Source organism: Eulemur rufifrons, chromosome 1 (genome assembly GCF_041146395.1).
Source record: "Eulemur rufifrons isolate Redbay chromosome 1, OSU_ERuf_1, whole genome shotgun sequence".
NCBI classification, from domain to species: domain Eukaryota; kingdom Metazoa; phylum Chordata; class Mammalia; order Primates; family Lemuridae; genus Eulemur; species Eulemur rufifrons.
Genome location: NC_090983.1, coordinates 71,682,567 through 71,700,568, shown reverse-complemented (window position 1 = coordinate 71,700,568; position 18,002 = coordinate 71,682,567). Strand labels below are relative to the sequence as shown.

General features: G+C 42.1%; 1 protein-coding gene across 2 annotated transcripts in view; it reads right to left on the bottom strand.

Moving 5' to 3' along the window:
* NEB (nebulin) overlaps nucleotides 1-18,002 on the bottom strand; it is a 206,554-nt gene that overhangs the window by 60,603 nt on the left and 127,949 nt on the right. For both annotated transcript variants that reach the window (XM_069472708.1, XM_069472715.1), the window contains 21 exons: nucleotides 17,592-17,690; nucleotides 17,308-17,409; nucleotides 17,062-17,169; nucleotides 16,212-16,523; nucleotides 14,751-14,855; nucleotides 14,551-14,655; nucleotides 13,448-13,552; nucleotides 12,556-12,663; nucleotides 12,339-12,452; nucleotides 11,693-11,890; nucleotides 11,203-11,307; nucleotides 10,423-10,527; nucleotides 10,210-10,314; nucleotides 9,796-9,903; nucleotides 6,629-6,742; nucleotides 5,106-5,303; nucleotides 4,691-4,795; nucleotides 3,952-4,056; nucleotides 2,990-3,097; nucleotides 1,841-1,945; nucleotides 538-645 (listed from right to left, as the gene is read on the bottom strand). In XM_069472708.1, coding sequence (XP_069328809.1) covers nucleotides 538-645; nucleotides 1,841-1,945; nucleotides 2,990-3,097; nucleotides 3,952-4,056; nucleotides 4,691-4,795; nucleotides 5,106-5,303; nucleotides 6,629-6,742; nucleotides 9,796-9,903; nucleotides 10,210-10,314; nucleotides 10,423-10,527; nucleotides 11,203-11,307; nucleotides 11,693-11,890; nucleotides 12,339-12,452; nucleotides 12,556-12,663; nucleotides 13,448-13,552; nucleotides 14,551-14,655; nucleotides 14,751-14,855; nucleotides 16,212-16,523; nucleotides 17,062-17,169; nucleotides 17,308-17,409; nucleotides 17,592-17,690 — 2,622 coding nt within the window. The remainder of the gene's footprint in view (nucleotides 1-537; nucleotides 646-1,840; nucleotides 1,946-2,989; nucleotides 3,098-3,951; nucleotides 4,057-4,690; nucleotides 4,796-5,105; nucleotides 5,304-6,628; nucleotides 6,743-9,795; nucleotides 9,904-10,209; nucleotides 10,315-10,422; nucleotides 10,528-11,202; nucleotides 11,308-11,692; nucleotides 11,891-12,338; nucleotides 12,453-12,555; nucleotides 12,664-13,447; nucleotides 13,553-14,550; nucleotides 14,656-14,750; nucleotides 14,856-16,211; nucleotides 16,524-17,061; nucleotides 17,170-17,307; nucleotides 17,410-17,591; nucleotides 17,691-18,002) is intronic.

Sequence of the window (18,002 nt, the reverse complement as noted above, 5' to 3'; positions counted from 1 at the left end):
CAGAGGTTGATGAGGGCATCTACTGACTACTTAATCAAATATTTTACGTAAAGAAGCAGGAGAGGAAATATGGATATAGAAAATGATTAAGATTGGGGGAAAAAGAGAAAATGATACTTATTTCATTTACGTAAAGAATTCTGAGCACAAGTTTTCCACTTTCTATCAGATAGTTGCAGAGTGGATCAGGTATACCAACCAATAGATAACGTAGAAAATCAGAAAATCAAGGTCATGAGTTAGACTAACATGCAACCTTATTAAAGATTTTTTAATACAAATGTCAAAAGAAGAAAATATTTCTCTAGAAAATTTTTGTGTCATAATCTATGGAACCGAGTCTCTGCAATGGCATTACCAAATATAGAAATACACTGCCAAGGAATATCAGTATCAAAATGGTGACAAAAGGACCCTCTTACTCCTTGCTGATGTGTAAGTTCACAGCTGAAATACAATTAATTCTTAATGCACTTCAAACAAAGCTATGGTCTTTGAAACTTAATATGTCCCCCAGAGAATAAGCATTCATGATACCTCGCTGGTGACATTGTTGACTCTCCGGACATGGACAAACGGGACATCTTTGGGGCCAAGTGTATACCCATTTGCCTTGATGTGTTCATAGACTTCTTTGTACTTGAACTGCAAAAGCAAAGTCAGAATGAGATCAATGATGGGTAAACAAAGAGCAACAATACATTTCTCAAATAGAAAAGAGATGTCACCTTCATTTGAAAATTGCTCTCTAAGCATTAAGTATAAGGAAAAGTCATTAACAAAATTTCAATATTAATCCAAGCCTTGAAATTATCTGTTGGTAATAAAACCAGGTCCAGAAAGGAATAAAACAATCTTGCCTATGTGAAATCTGTTTTTGTAGGTAGATATGCAAAATACACGAAAAATCTACAGTTTTTAGTTTCAGTGTGGGCTAGAAAATTAGTAAATGCAAACAAGGAACAAGAGAATATTTTTGAGACTGACGAATGGCTTTTGTAGCCTGATTAAAAAATAATATGTTAGATTATTAAATCCATGACTGTCTGCTTTGAAAGCACATTCTTGGGCCACAGGCTTTTGGGTCCCTTTTGGTGAGCAGGTTTGATTCCCAGGACTCTCAAGAGCAGCATGGAAGGGACAGCTCATTCTTCAACTGACGGCTGGCTGTTGCCTGCAGGCCAGAGTCACTGGGATGGCCAAAACTTCTCTAGACTTTGCCCAAGGGGTAAACGCATCAGGTCCCAATCTAGTACTTTTAAAAAGTGGAGAAGGTAGTATCAGAGCCAACACTTGGGTAAAGATACAGGTGGTGAGAGCCTATCTACCCTTCTAGCTTTCTATGAACTGGGCACAGAGGATAAGTAGTGAGGTAAGTAGCAGAGCCCACAGCTGGGCAAGAAGTCCTCTTTTCAAGGGAGCATATTGATGTTATATTTTCTGCTGTGAAACACTGCAGAAGGAAGACAATACTAATGCCACACATTAGTAGTGTGTGTGTGAAGTCGCATTTCCAGTAGATAGTTTGGGATAGTTCAGGATGCTTCTGTGCTAAGTGAGACAGCAGAAGTAGAAGCATCATGGCAGCCAAGGGCCCTGAGCCAAGGCTCCCACCAACATCCCATCCTAACCCGCACGGGGCTGTCCAGGCACTGCCAAATTGCAGGAGCGGCCAATTCCATAGCACCCTTGGAAAAAGTGCTGTCTCCCCTGCCTCTTCCCATTGTTAGATCACGTTGAACTTCTAGGGTGTCACTGGATGGTGAGAATAGGCTATTCATTAAGACTAGCTTCCTCTCACCCCACCTTCAGACCCCATCTCAACGAGGAGACCACTTACATAACTGCTCATGTATCGGATGTCCTTGGAGTGTTTGAAGTGACGAGTATCAACTGGAAGCCTATATCCAGTGGGCAGGAAGCGCAGGCTGGTTTTGTATAGATTCTGTCGGAATGAGGAAGAGCAGGTTAAGTGACATCTGGCATCAACATCAACATTTGTCCATCTGAGTTCAACAAATCACATATGGCTCAGATTAGGGTTTTGATTAGACGTTTAATATACTCATTGAATTGATTTCAGGAAGAAATTAAGTAAATTCTAAGAGTCATGAAATGAGTCAGATTACCCTTTAGTGTTTTGGGAAAAGAGAACAATAAGTGAAATGGCATGTGGAAGCTAATTCCTCTAGGCTTCAGAACACATGCACAGTTGACTGCATAGCATCTAGCAAGAATTCGGGAAATGCAGAGAAGCCAGGCAGCCGAGTGCCACCTTTGTTGTTGACCCTGTCCTCAGGTTGATGATATTCAAGCCATCACCAGTCCCTGAGACAGTCATGGGTACCAGGCACATCTTTGTATTAGGTCTCCTCCCTCCCTTCCAAACACAGTGCCTGGACGTCAGGCTGCACATGCCCATGCAGGAGATTCTGTCTGTGACCTTACTCTGTCTCTCAGGGGAGCTACAGAACTAATTACCATATTTAAAATATTAAAAACAAAATTATTTTTAATATTTAAGGCAGAAAGTAGCGTTAAAAGTTGAGACCAAAGCAGCACTACTGGGTAACATAGAATAGGTTAAATATGCAGGTGAGGTCCAGGTGCTTTCTTTTCTGAATTCCAACAGCAATTTCTAGCTTTATCTTTTATTGTTATGATTAAATGCCTTGTCTTTGTCATCTTGATTTTAAGCTTTTTGGAAGCAGGGTAGGCATATTGGCCCTCTTTTTGGAACTTGTAAGTATTGCTCAACCCCCCCCCTCCCATTTATTGTTTGTTTGATTGTTCTATAGGAGGATCTTGCCAGCCAAGAAGGACAACAACCTATGCTCTATTTTTGTTTTTTCAACTCATGTGAATGGAACAGCATTTATATTTTACAAGGTCAGGCCAAGAGGGTCCCCAATTGCCCAAGCCAAGGTTACTGCTATAGAGGCTGATCGCTTGGATTTCTGCTAACCACCGTAGAGTTCTCACTGCTCACCTCACTCTGGAGCTTGTACGCATGACGGGCCCGGTCCAGATCCACGGTTTTCGTAGTGGGAGCCACTTTGCCTCTGACGCTGTGCACGTAGTCATGGTGGTAGACAACCTGGTGCGGAGGGCAGCAGAGTGAGTTGATTCAGGCTGCAGCGGCATTGTTCAAAGCAAAGTGCATGGAAACCCAAATCCCTCTTTAAAAACAAAAAAAGAGAGCCTGCTTCTCTTTGCCTAGAGAACTCTGTCTGATATGTTACTGTGTCTGGTCCGAGAGGGTCAGAGCCAGGGTGTGGACACCCACACAGAGAAACAAGTGGAAGAGGCAGCTCAGGCACAAGAAGAGGAAAAGTGGGCATTTTGCCACTAGAAGTTCCCAAATAATAGGTCTCAACATTTGAACTCACTGGTGGGATCTAATATTCACTCATCAACTGGTGGAGTTAATAAAGAAAGAACAGCTTTGTGCCTGCCCTGTGCCAGGCGTCACAGTGGGCACTTCACGTACACTTTCCCTTTCACATCCCAGGTCACTGAGGCTCAGAGGGGGTAAGAGGCTTTTCAAGCCTCACAGGTCACATGGGGTAGAGGCAGGACTCCCACCCACATCTCTAAATTCTGAGCCTGCTTGCTTCTCATTCTACCATAGTTGGCTCTAATTTATTAGAAGGCCTAGACAGTGAGAAAGAAACCATTGCTTATGACACAAGGGTACAAAAAGCAACCCTGGAAGCTCTAAAACGCAAGGTATTTCATCAACTCAGATCTCTTACAACTCCACCCCAGGTAACTACTTGAACATAACAGGTTTCAGGAAACAAGAGCAGCATCTTCAGTATAGGCACCAACTGTGCTTTCCCAGTTAGAAAAGGCCTGGCCCCGGCCAATCTGTGGTTTCTGCCCCTTCTGCTTGAGTGGTGGCCCCTGTCTGTACCACTGTCCACGATAACTGCCCCCGTGAGCACTTACATCACTTAGCTGTTTCCCGCTTTTGACAGCCTGAACATAAACTGGTGTGTCAGTGACCAACTTGTAGTCGTTCCTTATTTTCTGTCCGTGAGCTTTGTACTTGATCTGCCAAGAGGAAGAAAACAAGCCTGTGTTGGACCATTCACCTGCTGGTTTTCCCTGAGAGTTTGGTAGCTTTTAACTCATGAGATTTACATTCATCGACACTTATTCAACAGATCAGGATGCATTTGAATTTTATAATGATCAGTGTAACCAATGCTTATAGTCATATGGGGCTTCTAGAGTTTTCTAAGAAGTTTGACAACTACTCTTCCAGGAAAGTTTAAGCTTTCTTACTGAAATCCTTACTACAGTATTTAACTTGCTGGCAAATTCTCTCTTTATGAAGAGATCCTGCCTATAGCATCACAAATAAATGATATTTTCCTATAATGAGAATCATGTGCTCATTAATATAACCAAAATAGTCCAAAAGGTGGAGAGGAGAGCCAAAGGTCCCTTCTCCGCCAGGGGACAATGGCACAGCTGGACTGCATTGTTTACTAGGGATGCCACAAGCACTCCTGACAAGTGGCTGCTCTGTTCCTAGCATCCTTCTCCAGCTCAGCCATCCTCAACGTGACTTAACCCCCAGCTGGTCTGTGATAATGCCCGCATTTTACATATTTCCCCCTTGAGTCTAGACTACCTCGAGATGGAAATATACCAACAAATAAACAAAACAAGGCCAACTCACATCATTGCGTAGATCATAAGCGTGTTTGGCATGGAGAATTTCAGGAGTGTCCCAGACGTAGCAACCAATACCTTTCAACCAGTTGAGGTCATCCTTGTACACAATCTAGGGGGTTTTGATAGAGGGGATAAGGAAAAAAAAATTGATCATAACTTTAACACAAAAAACAGAGGCACACCCGGGACCCAGATGACTTTGGGGATGAAACACAAAAGGCATTAGGGAAGGAGGCTGAGGGTGCCCTGAAAACCTGGGCACCGAGCCCTGCTTACAGGGACAGCTCCAAAATCAAGTCCGACCCATGGATATATAGGAAAGCATTAGCCAAAAAAGGCTGAGGTGAGAAAATAGGAGAGTCTGCTGTTCTTCGTGGTGGGTGTGCGGGGCGAGGGCCTGTCATAAGCAATGGGCTTACATCGCTGATCTGGTCCGTGACTTTCCTGACGTGACTGTTGACTTGCAAGTCGGGGTGGCAAATCCATTCGTGGAGGTGCAGGCGGTAATCAACCTCACTGACTTTCTTCTGGGAATCCTTGGCAGTCACCATCTCCACCATGTCTGGCACGATGTGGATTTTCATCTTGTTCTTTTCATAAACGGACCTGTACAGGCGCTGTGAAGTTAAAATGACACACCAGTTATACAGGAAATCGTGCCACGGCATCATGGCGATACATGAGAAGTCAGGGTAATCGATTCACGGCAAGCAGCTGGGGGCACTGTGGGGACTGGCATTTTCTGACATTTTCAACAGATTAATACCAGGGAAATTTTTTTTTAAAAAAGCAGCATGGGCTGATACAATGCTTAGCTTCTTTACGTAAGCATAATCAGTGCCATATGCATTGCTGAATAGAAAATGCTCTGATTTATAACATTTGGCTATTTTTCTTGGCTTGTATTTGAAGAAAGGGCTTTAGAAGTATAATCACATGCCCCATAACTTTTCTTTTTTTTTAAATCAAACTCATTTTCCTTTCTCTCTCTTTTTTTTTTTTTTTTTTTAGATGGAGTCTCGCTCTGTCACCTGGGTTAGAGTGCTGTGGTGTCAACATAGCTCACAGCAGCCTCAAACTCCTGGGCTCTAACTATTCTCCTGCCTCAGCCTCCTGAGTAGCTGGGATTACAGGCATGTGCCACCATGCCTGGCTAATTTTTTTCTATTTTTTTTAGAGATGAGGTCTCACTCTTGCTGAATCTCGTCTTGAATCCCTGACCTCAATTGATCCTCCCACCTCGGCCTCCCAGAGTGCTAGGATTACAGGTGTAAGCCACCATGCCAGGCCTCCACATAACATTTTGATCAACGACAGATTGCATATACCACGGTGGCCCCATAAGACTATTACTGTTGTAGTTTCTTGAGACAGGTCTTGCTCTGTTGCCCGGGCTAGAGTGCAGTAGCATCATACTTCACCACAACCTCAAACTCCTAGGTTCAAGTGATCCTCCTGCCTTAGCCTCCCAAGTAGCTAGGACTACAGGTGTGTGCCACCATGTCCTGCTAATTTTTTAAATTTTTTGGAGAGACAAGGTCTCACTATTTTGCTCAGGCTGGTCTTGAACTCCTGGCCTCAAACAATCCTCAGGCCTGGGCCTCCCAAAGTGCTAGGATTATAGGCATGAGCCACTGTACCTCGTTCCCATAAGATTATAATACTGTATTCTTATTGTACTTTTTCTTTGTTTAGATATATTTAGAAACACAAACATTTACCATTGTGTTTCAGTTGCCTGCAGCATTCAGTACAGCAACACGCTGTGCAGGGTTGCAGCCTAGGAGCTATAGGCTGTACCATCTAGCTTAGCTGTGTAGTGGGCGATACCCTCTAGGTTTGTATAAGCACATTCTATGCTGTTCCCACAACGATGAAACTTCTTAATGACACATTCCTCAGAACGTATCCCTGTCATTGAGCAACACAGGACTGTACTCACATCAATGTTAAGCTTGCCAACTCGGAGGCACCGTGCTGTGTTTGGATCATCTTCAACACTTCTTGGTAAAGTATAAAGAGCTTTGAACTTCTCATATTCTTCCCGATATTTGACCTATAGAGAATAAGTAGAAAGGAAGAAACATAGGTTTAGAGAGCGATGGATCTATAGTGTTAAAACAGCACAAGACAGTGGGAAACACCTGACTCAGATCCAGCCAACCTGGGGACACCCATTCTCCGAGCTCATTTCCTCATGTGTACAGAGAGCTTTAGCACTAGTACCTGCCTGCCATATCATGAGGCTTCCTTACATCTGGCTGTATCTGAAAATACTTTGCAACTGTAGAGCACTACGTTTTTAAAACTCCTATATCAACACTAGTGCTTTTACTGCTACTCCAAGCAACTCATTTTAAAGATTATACAATTTTAAAATAACCTCTTTTGCGATAATGGCTTTGTTTTTATTACTACTGCAAGTGAGAGATTAAAACTGTGCTCAGGAATCTCTTTGTTTTCAATAACTGAAAAGGTTGATGCTTAAGAGACACAATTCTTGAATTTTAGTTTCTATCAGGCTTTCAAAAAATAAAGTATAACCAGCTTCTGTGGGAAAACTTTTAGGTTTTAAGCCATGTTGCCTGTTATTTAATGCTCCATGATTATATGAACTAGATGGTAAGACACAGACTAAGGTTCAATCTCCCAGCACATGATAATAAAATAACAATTCTCTCACAACTCAGAGATGGGCATCTCAGTAACAAACGGGAGTTGGTTACATATTTGCATCAAAATTCCAGCAAAGCCCTTCATAGACTGGAGACTAACCAAAATTTCCACCAGAATTTTCCAGTACAGAAAATTCCAGGTTCTTACATCTAATCTATTTCTCAGATTGAAAGATGATAGTATCTAAAGGTACCCTTTTTTATGAAAGAAAACTTCTTTTTTCTAAAGTAAGGTTGGAATCTTTCTTTAAAAGTATTAATTTCTCTATGTCCCACCTTGCTCCAAAGACAATTTGCCAAGAATCCTGCCTCTATCACTTTTTTCAAGGCTCAGGGAAAAAGCCTCTACTGGACTTTGTAAATCTTATCTACAAAACTTTTTTCTCCATAGGAAAAGTTTGCTTCTCTGAGCTAGTCTTTACCCAGACCTAAATAGAGTTGGGTCTGGGTAAAATCATATATCTTACTTTTTCCTCCAAGTAAAAATCAAATAATTCCATATACTGTCTAATGAAGTCTTTTTCTTTTCTTTTTTCTTTTTCTTTTCTTTTCTTTCCTTTTTTTTTTTTTTTTTTTTTTTTTTTTTGAGACAAAGTCTCACTCTGTTTCCCAGGCTAGAGTGCCATGGTGTCAGCCTAGCTCACAGCAACCTCAAACTCCTGGGCTCAAGCAATCCTCTTGCCTCAGCCTCCTGAGAAGCTGGGACTACAGGCATGCACCACCATGCCCAGCTAATTTTTTTCTATATGTATTTTTAGTTGTCCATATAATTTCTTCTATTTCTAGTAGAGACAGGGTCTCGTTCTTGCTCAGTCTGGTCACGAATAATGAAGTCTTTTTCTAAACTGTGCATCTCTCAGGCCATTAGAGAGCAGTTAAATTAATTTACTGGGTCACTAGCAATTAAATGAGTAGAGTAGAATTGAAATTATCAGAGTGCATTGTCTGTAGTATAGCAGTCAGTAGTCTTCTATAAGACATATATGTCAGAAGAAACTCACATAAACTTCAGGGGGGTGTGTGTGTGAGAGTTTTGACTTGAAATAAAAAATAAATTTCTCATTGTGCATCATGGTCAAAAAAATGTTTGAAAAATGCTGATCTAAAGTGATACATAAAATGTTCACAATTAAGAGGTAAAAGTCTCTGATTTTTCTGAAAGAGAACTGGGCTTAGAACCGCAATGAACGCTACAGGGAATTTTATAGTAAAAGGTTTTCCTGCAGAGCATTAAACAGAAGTCATATGACTTAAAGGCATAAAAGGTTAGAGATCATAAGACTCTCTACTATATTTAAATAGCTCTTATGATTTAGGGTTTGTTTTCATTTTTGTTTTTACTTTTTAATAAATATGTCTGTAAGAAAATTTCTGCCTTCAAAAAGTAGAATTTCAAAAGATTTTAAAAGTTTTGTATTTCATTGTTATAAAAATAATTTACTTTTATTTATTTATTTTACAAACAGGTTCTCACTCTGTCACCCAGGCTGGAGTACAGTGGCATGATCATAGCTCACTGTAATCTCAAATTCCTGGGCTCAAGCAATCCTCCTGCCTCACCCTCCTCAGTAGCTGGGACCACAGGAGCACACAGCCAGGGTGGGCTGTTTTTGTTTTTTTTTTAATATTTTTTGTAGAGACAGGGTCTTGCTATTTTGCTCTGGCTGGTCTCAAACTCCTGGCCTCAAGCAATCTTCCTGCCTCCACCTCCCAAAGTGCTGGGATTACAGGCATGAGCCATCGTGCCTGCTCTAATTTACTATTTAATCACTTATTTGGGGATGGCATAATAACTAATTATCATATTCACTGGCTTATTTTTGCCCAAAGCCAACGTAATTCTATTTTGTGGTGTCTATTTTGTATGATGCATTACTGTGGTCCCCAACCCCTGGGCTGCAGACCCATAACAGTCCATGGCCTGTTAGGAACCCGGCTACACAGCAGGAGGTTAGTGGCAGGCAAGTGAGCAAAGCTTCATCTGTATTTATAGTCGCTCCGCATCGCTCACATCACTGCCTGAGCTCCACCTCCACCCACCCCAATCTCAGTCCGTGGAAAAATTGTTTTCCATGAAACCAGTCCCTGGTACCAAAAAGGTTGGGGACTGCTGTTGCATTATGTCTTCAGCCCATCCTCATTTCTGGCTATCTCAGAGACTAGCCATCCATGGCACCTGCAGACAGGCAGCCTAAAAGGTCACATCCGTGTCCTCCTTACAAGTGTGTGATTCTCGTGAAAAACTCTGGACTTGAGAGGAGGCAATGAGCGCACAGACTCCATGGTGGCTGCGCGTCTGGAATTATTCGCTGGATGCGCCCATGGGAGACCTGGGGGTACTTCTGGGCAACATACGACTCTACCTGCACAGTCCTTAGAGCTGAGAGTGGGGGAGGCAGAGGGGGTGAGAATGTTGTGTTTGTGCTTGACTTACACGGCTGGCCATATGTTTCTGGTTCTTGGCATGTGTCAAGGACATGGTGCTGGAAGGCAGGATGTAGCTGGTGGCTTTGACTCTATCCCAGGCCTCCTTGTACAGGTTCTGCAGGAGTGAAAAACCTTCTTGTGAACATGGGAAAATGCATTCTAGTTAGCATCCAAGTAGCAGGTTTTCCCTCTGTTTCTCTCTTTCTCACACATTCCCCACCAACCTCCAAAGCTTCTCTTCAGTTTGGGGCTTATTTATTTGTATACACACTGATTTTATGAGATAAAGTGTGAATCTGAAAGTCTAGGAAATAAAACTGGAAAAATCTTTGGGGACGAGGAGACTATCCCATTTATTGTCTTATTGTCCTAGAAAGGGAACAAGGTGGCTCACATAAAAGAGGACAAAAACTCAACTCACACTGCTATAAAGATTCTTCAGATTCCTGATTCTGTCATAATCCACTGTTTCCAGAACTGTTGTATATTTGTCCTTGATCTGATGATAATTTTCTTTATATTTCACCTACAGACAAAAAAGAATGGGTCATTCCCTTCTTGGGAGTACCTTGCTTGGAAATACATAAAGGCAAGAAATGGCTTGTCCCTGGAAGGGAAGTACAAGATGGCGCACCTCACTGGCATTAATGCCACTTTGAAGAGCAGTCACGTAAACTGGCGTGTCTGTGACGAGATTGTAGTTTTGTAGATTTTCTTTACCTGCTGCTGTGTATTGTAGCTACGAAAGAAAAAAAAAAAGTCACTGAAAATGGTAAACTACAGGTCTGTCATCAGCATTGGCTGCTTGTGCCAACTTAGATGTGCCTTTGTTTCTTTCTGGGTTTCTGCTTTAATCCTAATAAACAGAATAATATCATTCTACAGTCCTGTAGACTTTGGATGGCTCCCAGAATGAGGTTTCTCTTGATGGAGAATGGGGTCTGGATCGTCCTTGTGTTGCCTTTTCCGTGCTTGTATTCTATCCCTGCCAGCAGCCCCTCAGTTTCAACCTCCCATTAGACCTGCTCTGTGAGAGCTGAACCATGTGCTGGGAAATGTTTCAGATAATTATTTTTCCCTTTAAAGCTTATCAACCTGTGGTCAAAGGATGCTTTTGCATCTTACTCTTTGCAAGTTAACCTGTTAACTAAGGTGCAGACGCTTGAGAGTAGGTCACCAGGAAACACCTCCCAGATAACTTTCTGTTATAAAGGTGCACTGCCCTAAACGACAGGGGGGACTCACGCTGAAAGGGCTAGCACCAGAGCAGGCCACTAGGGGCGGTGTGACAGGAAGGGGAGGGGGCTTTGTTCTGTTAGATCCTACACTGTTATAGCCTGGCCATCAGCCCACTGACACTACCATGGATTCCCCTGACCCAGAGAGAACCCGTCCTTCCTGCAAGGTGGCTCACCTGACTCTGGAGGTCGTATGATTTCTTGGCATGGAGGATCTGGGGTGTATCCCAGACATAGCAACCAATGCCTTTCAACCAATTCAAGTCATCTTTATACACATTCTGCAAGAAAGAAAGAACAATGACAGGTGACAGGTATTCTGAATTTACAATTGAGCATTTTGATAATTTCCTACGAGCCCTTGTCTGTGCTTAGTGCTTAGAGGACATGGGATGGGCCTCTCACCAGTGGAGGGTCTTTGGTTCCCTGGCCTAGAGAAGCTGAGGAGGAGAGCGATACCTAAGTCTTAGTCTACTGTTAAACAGATTAAATGGTTAACACATGTGTTCTATGGCTCAGAGGGAATTCTTACACCAAAAAGTGGTCACTTGCGTTGAAAAGCAGCAGGGTTTATGAATACAGGGACCACTGGAGTGTGGAGGGGGAGGGGAAGGCAGGACCAGCTGAAGCCTGTGGCTAAGTCAAGCCGCAGAAAGAACATCATACATCACTTAAGATCTCCTGGGCATGCCGGACGCGTATAACATTGGGTTCTTCCGGAAGAGATGTCCACTGGTGAAAGTAGTGGCGATACTCCAGGTCACTGAGGATATACTGGCACTTTTTAGCCAGCACGTGGTTCATCATATCATTGGGGATATGAACATTTGCTTTGGTGTCCTCATAATCTCTTCTGTAGTTCAACTAGAGAATAATATTTTTTAAAGACAAAAGCGAGAAAGGCATTAAAATGTAAATTATTCCGCTCAATCTCTTTTAGAGCCTTATTTCTGATAAGAGATAGGTACCTCTAGACTAAGGTTAAAAAAAATGACACTTTAATATATTCTTCTTCTTTGTAAATTCCCCATCCTTTTATAACACAGGATAAACAGTGCCCTCGTTGCTTTCCCCTTTTCCCAACACAGAGCCCCCACTGTGTGTTTGCTGGTGAGGGAGGGCAGGGGCAGGGGGAAGCACACGGCCCTCAGGTCCACAGGCTAACTGGCGAGGGTGGGGAAAACTGCCAGGAATGACTCCGCACCACTCCATCCCCCAGCTGGTCTTGAACCAAAGGGCGAGTCATAAACAGGCAGACCCAGCAGCACACTTACGGTGTGCACATCCCGTGTTAAAGTGAACATTTGCTTACCGCGCTCCTCATCTTTTGGAAATCCAAACAGTGAACCACACCAGGGAACTCACTGATGACTTTTCCAGCCAGGTAGTGACCTCTCTGCTTCACATACGTCTCTTTGTATTTAAGCTGTGAAGTGGGTTCAACATTGAGAATCACTGGAGTTTTCTAACCAGCCCCTTGGTCCCCAGTAAAGACTCCCAAACGCAGGAAAGGAGAAGGTCATACTGACCTCGCTGTTCACCAGATCGGCGTGCTTGGCTCCAACAATGGGAATGTAGCGCTCATCCAGGGTGTAGCCGTAGGCCTTGGTTCCCTCCCACGCCCCTTTATACAGTATCTGGAAGAAAGAAATACATGTCAACAAAAGTTTGCATTCAACTTCTTCCAGATACCCCTAAAACAACTGGTAAAATTAAGGTAAAACATGTATGTGCAAGGCAAGGCTTAAATCTTTATTTAGAGCTGTTAGTGTATCTACCTAGAACAGGGCAGTCGTTTAGTTTATTGAAAATTAAAACTACAGACTCTAGGCATTTTATAATACAGTTAACTATATTTATAGTTCTAGTAAAAATGACAAAAAATTTGCACGCTGGGAGAGAATTGCCAAAGATTGCTTCTCATTGGGCATGCAAGTGAGTGCGTGTGCCACACCCCTCCCCCATCATTTTCCTTTAAATTAGCTGAATTAAGATCTGAAGGACAAGTCCCTCACTTGTTGGCTGGAGATGCTCACACCTGATTGCTAAAGAAGGACCAGCCTTTCCTCCCTTTTCTCTGTTGGTGGTTGCTTAAGACGTGAGCACCCAGAGCCCTTCCGGCACTTGTTACATGTAATTGTCTATTTACTTATGTGTCTGCTCCTCTCACTTGTCTCATTGAGCTTTAGCCCTTCAGTGTCTCCTACAGTGCCTGGCACATCACAGGGGCTCAAAAAATACCAGCTGAATAAATGCTATTTGCCTGGAATAACATGCTATTTCTAATAAACGAGACTAAATGCGATGACAATAACAGGTCGCCTTATAAGATCAGCTGTTCATAAAATCAGCCAAGAATATAAATACTGACAAGAGCTTTAAATGAAGAACTAAGGTATTATTACACAAAAGAGAACTTACAGTACTGTAGAGTTTCCCCATGTCTTTGGAGTGGGAGATATGCGGTGTGTCTGGAGAAAACGTATACCTGCCCTTGGCTTTATTAAATGTTTCTTTATATTTCACCTAAGAAAAGAAAGCAAAACAAAAGCTTTTATTACTATAAATGTATATTTAAATTCTTATAGGATCTACCTAGCAACATAATAATTGATCTACATTTAGAGATTAAAACTAATCAGCTGGTTGAATTTCAGTCCATTTTAGTTAATATAGTAGAACAATTTGGACAGGAATATAGATATCTAGAAGTTGGTAGAGCATACCACCTACTAGTGACCTTTATTTTTTTATTTCAAAATATTAAGTGGGTACAAAAGTCTTTGTTACATGGATACACTGTATACTGCTAAAGTCAGGGCTTTCAGCGTGCCCACCACCAGGACAGTGTTCATTGTACCCCTTCTCTCTCCCCTTCTTAGTTTCCATGGCCTTTAGGTCTTTTTGTGCCTGTGTGTACCCATCATTTAGCTCCCACTTATTAGTGTGTGGTGTTTATTTTTCCATTCCTGAGACGCTTCACTTAGGATAGTGGACTCCAGTTCCATCCAAGTTGCTACAAATGACATTATTTCATTCCTTTTATGGCTGAGTAGTACTCCATGGTGGGTGTGTGTGTGTGTGTGTGTGTGTGTATGTGTGTGTGTGTGTATACACACACCACATTTTCTCTAACCACTCATGAATTGATGGGCAATTATGTGGATTCTATGTCTTTGCGATTGTGAATTGTGCTGTCATAAACATTCGTGTCCAGGTATCTTTTTGATAAAATGATTTCTTTTTCTTTGGGTAGATACCCCGTAGTGGGATTGCTGGATCGAATGGTAGGTCTACTTTTAGCTTTTTGAGAAATCTCCATACTGTTTTCCATACAGGTTGTACTAGTTTTCAGTCCCACCAACTTATCAGTGACTTTTAAAACATCTCCCCCCAAAGATTATCTTATAATTTACCACCTCAAAATTTCTTACAAATGATTATCTAGCATTAAATTAATCCATTCAATGATAGAGGACTAACTCCCCCGACTATGTACTTCAGCATATACAGAGCAAACTCACATCACTTTGATTGACGGAGTTGATCTTGGCCAAAACAATCTCTGGAGGATCCACCACACTTGTAAAGTTAGGATAGTTTTCAAGAGCATCTTTCTTATATTTTATCTGCAAAGATATAGAGATGATTAAGACAGGTCTACCCCCACATGGCAGCTAAGGAGGGCAGGCATTAGGTTAGGGGGAGAACAGCCTCTGTGTACCTGATTCACCATCTCCTGGTTCTTAGTAACCCTCACGTGGTCCACAGAATCCAGGGGCATCCAGCCAATGCCTCGCAGCCACTCCAGGTCAGCTTTGTAGATGTTCTGAGAGCAAGAAAAGAGATAGGACAGAGGTATGAATGACTCACACACAGGCTTACAGAATGCAGATTATAAACAATCTTTTCAGAAGTTTTTTAAGGATTTCTCTCTAGTGACTGTTGTCTCATTCATTTAATCATGACTTTCCCTGAACAATATTTCTTAAGCCTGTTATTGTGCATGAGGCACTCTGCTCAGTGCTTTGAGGGGTAAGTATGCAGAGCGATGCAGGAGTGGAGAAGAGTCATTTACAAATGGAAAGTGGTGAGAGAGCAGGACCACTCCAGTGCTACAAGAGTCTAGGGGAGAGGCTGTTACTTTCAGCTGCAGCAATAAGAAAAGGTTTACCAAAGAGGATGTACTTTTAGATGGACATTATGCAGAAGTATGTGGAGCATTTAGACCAAATGAAGGAAATTACACAAGTAAAAGCTCATGTATTGAAAGGGAGATGGTGTGTCCTCTTGCCCAACCAAGGCTGTCTTTGTCCTTCCCCTGCCTACCTCCAGCAGCCTAGCCCCCAGTCTATCCTACACCAAGTGAAGAGGAGTTCTAATCTGATTAAAGTTCCGCAACAGTCATTCTGCTGCAGCAACCAGCGAGGCAGGATGTTCAAAATCAACATCTATGCTGCAGGTAGTCTTTGACTGTTTCTTTTTTTGTAATGATGAAGAGATCCAGGTAGGATTAGCTCTTCTGTGCACCTGAGCAACTAAGTTGATGCATCGTGTTTTTGTTCTGCACCTACAGATGGCTGGTGACAGGTAGAGAGAGATCTTGATTCAGGGTTCTGTGGGAGATGCCCTATGTCATATTCTTTATCATACCTTTACCAAAGCTCTGCATGAGGGGTACTGGGCCCTCACACAGCTTAATCAATATTTTATTTCTCTTTTGCTTTTATTCCTTGCAAACAGCTTCATAAATGCCGTGAGGAATGAGATACTTGGCAAAGCAGAATAGGACATTCCTAGGTCCTTAACTATGCTGTCATCTGATGTCAAAACCTCAACACAATCTCAATTCCCACCCAAGCCAATTATTATTTTAAGTCAGATGTTAATTTTCTATGTGCATGTGAGTGAGGAGTTACTAATAGCAGAAATGGTACAAAAAAAAGCAGTTTTTTTTTTTAAGTCAACTTTGAAAGTTATGCAGAAATGTAGTCAGTAAGCAAAGCTGTCAATCCATCACTGCTCCTGATCTTTTTCTACTTCATATTCAGCCTCAGTTCCCTTCTGGGAACCAACTAAATATATATGGCTCTATGTTTCTAAGCCTGGTGGATTTGGAATGCTGTTTATCATGCTCAGAGTGTACCATACACTTCTAGATAATGAAGAAACAAAAATCACTTACATCGCTCTGTAGGTCATAGGCCTTTCTTGCTTGAATAACATCATTTTGGTCAGGATGGCACGTCCATTGGTGCAGGTAATTACGGTAATCAATATCACTGACAAGGCTCTGCCCCTGCTTGGCGGCCAAGACTGACACCATATCACCAGGTATATTGATTTTGGCCTTTGTTTTGTGATAGTTCTCTTTGTACAGTCTGTCGTTCTGAATCTGGCCTGCATGCTCAAACCAAACCAGTTTAGGATCGTCTCTCATTGTCGGGACACCAACATAGTGACCTTTTTGCTTTACATGTTCAGCTTTGTATTTCAGCTGGTGGGAAGAAGAACATAGATCTCGTCAGCTTTAACAAGCACACAAGGCAAAGGGGGTATGAGCACTGTTAGGGAATACCAGCAAATTCAGCCTCCCAGTTTTTTGTTGGACACCCCTTCCACCAAGAACAAATAGCAAAAAGCCTTGAAATAAATAAATAAATAAGAAGAAATGCCATATAAAAACAGAAAAAAGAAAAGCCCCATATACTTGTTTTCTAATTCTGGCAACATTTTATTCAAAGGCCTAGATTTTAGGGAGGGCAGAGAATATTAGAAACAGTAAAGAACTCAAACAATGGCTTTTAAAGAAAAGCGAAAGGGAGAAAAAAATAGATGACGAAGAAGAAGAAAGCCCAAAGCCCATGGGAGAAGGACCAAAAGGGAAGCAAGTACTCCAGCCATCCCAAGCCCAGCCAGGTCTGCCAAGCTCAAAAGGAACACCCTTAAGGTGCTGTCTATGCCTTAGGCATAACTGGAATCTCTTATGGGCAAGCCTTGCTTTTGCAAAGTGCACTCGTATCAGGATCGATTACCTCACTCTGAACATCACTGGAGTGATGGGCATGAACAAATGGCACAGCATCTGGAGGCAAAATGTAGCCTGTGGCTTTTTGTTTCTCCCAGCCTTCCTTGTAGAGGTACTAGAAGACAGAGCCACAACACAGGGTTAAACCGAGGAGTCAGAAGGAAGGGGTAAGTCATGTGCACAAATCTCCGACAGTTCTATTAAGGTTCTCCATGCCCACACAAAGTCCCAGGCATCCAGGTAAAACCAATACCTGGTCCAGGATCCGGGCAGCCTCCTGGGCAGCGTGCAGCTGGGGGGTTTCTGTGAGGGTGTAATTGGATTTGGTGTCATTCCAGTTTTTCCGGTATTTAATCTAAATGAGAGGCAAGAAGGCCAGTTACTTGATGTTAAGAAAACATCATGTTGTTCAAGCAATTGCTAACAGCAATAATTTCAACGATTAAAATCTATATCTACAACAGTGACTGCGTGCTAGAAAAGCTTTGGAAACAACATTTTCACAATGGTGCAATTTTAAAACAGCCATATACTTACATCATTGAGGATCTCCCCACTTTGTTTTGCTGTCACATAATCAACTCTGTCGTCCACAGGTGTAAAGTTGAGAGTTTCTATTTTTGTGCGATATTTTTTCTACGGGAAAGAAAACATCTTTTAGATAGTTGCTATTCCTGGTCGTGTGCGAGCTGAAAAAGGTACACTAAAGACCTTCTCTATTAGAAGCACAGAATGCCCAGATTTGAATGGCATCTTCTTGGTAACTTGGCTTTCTTTCTCACATTTTATTTTTTAAACAAATGTATTGGCTTCTTCTACAGATTTTAAAGCAGCAAGTTTGCTTAGCTCCCAAGGTTATGTAATGTCTCATTAAACACTATATTATGTGTAACATGATACACGCAATACATTTTTCCAACTGGACAAACTTCTCCCAAGTGTACTGCC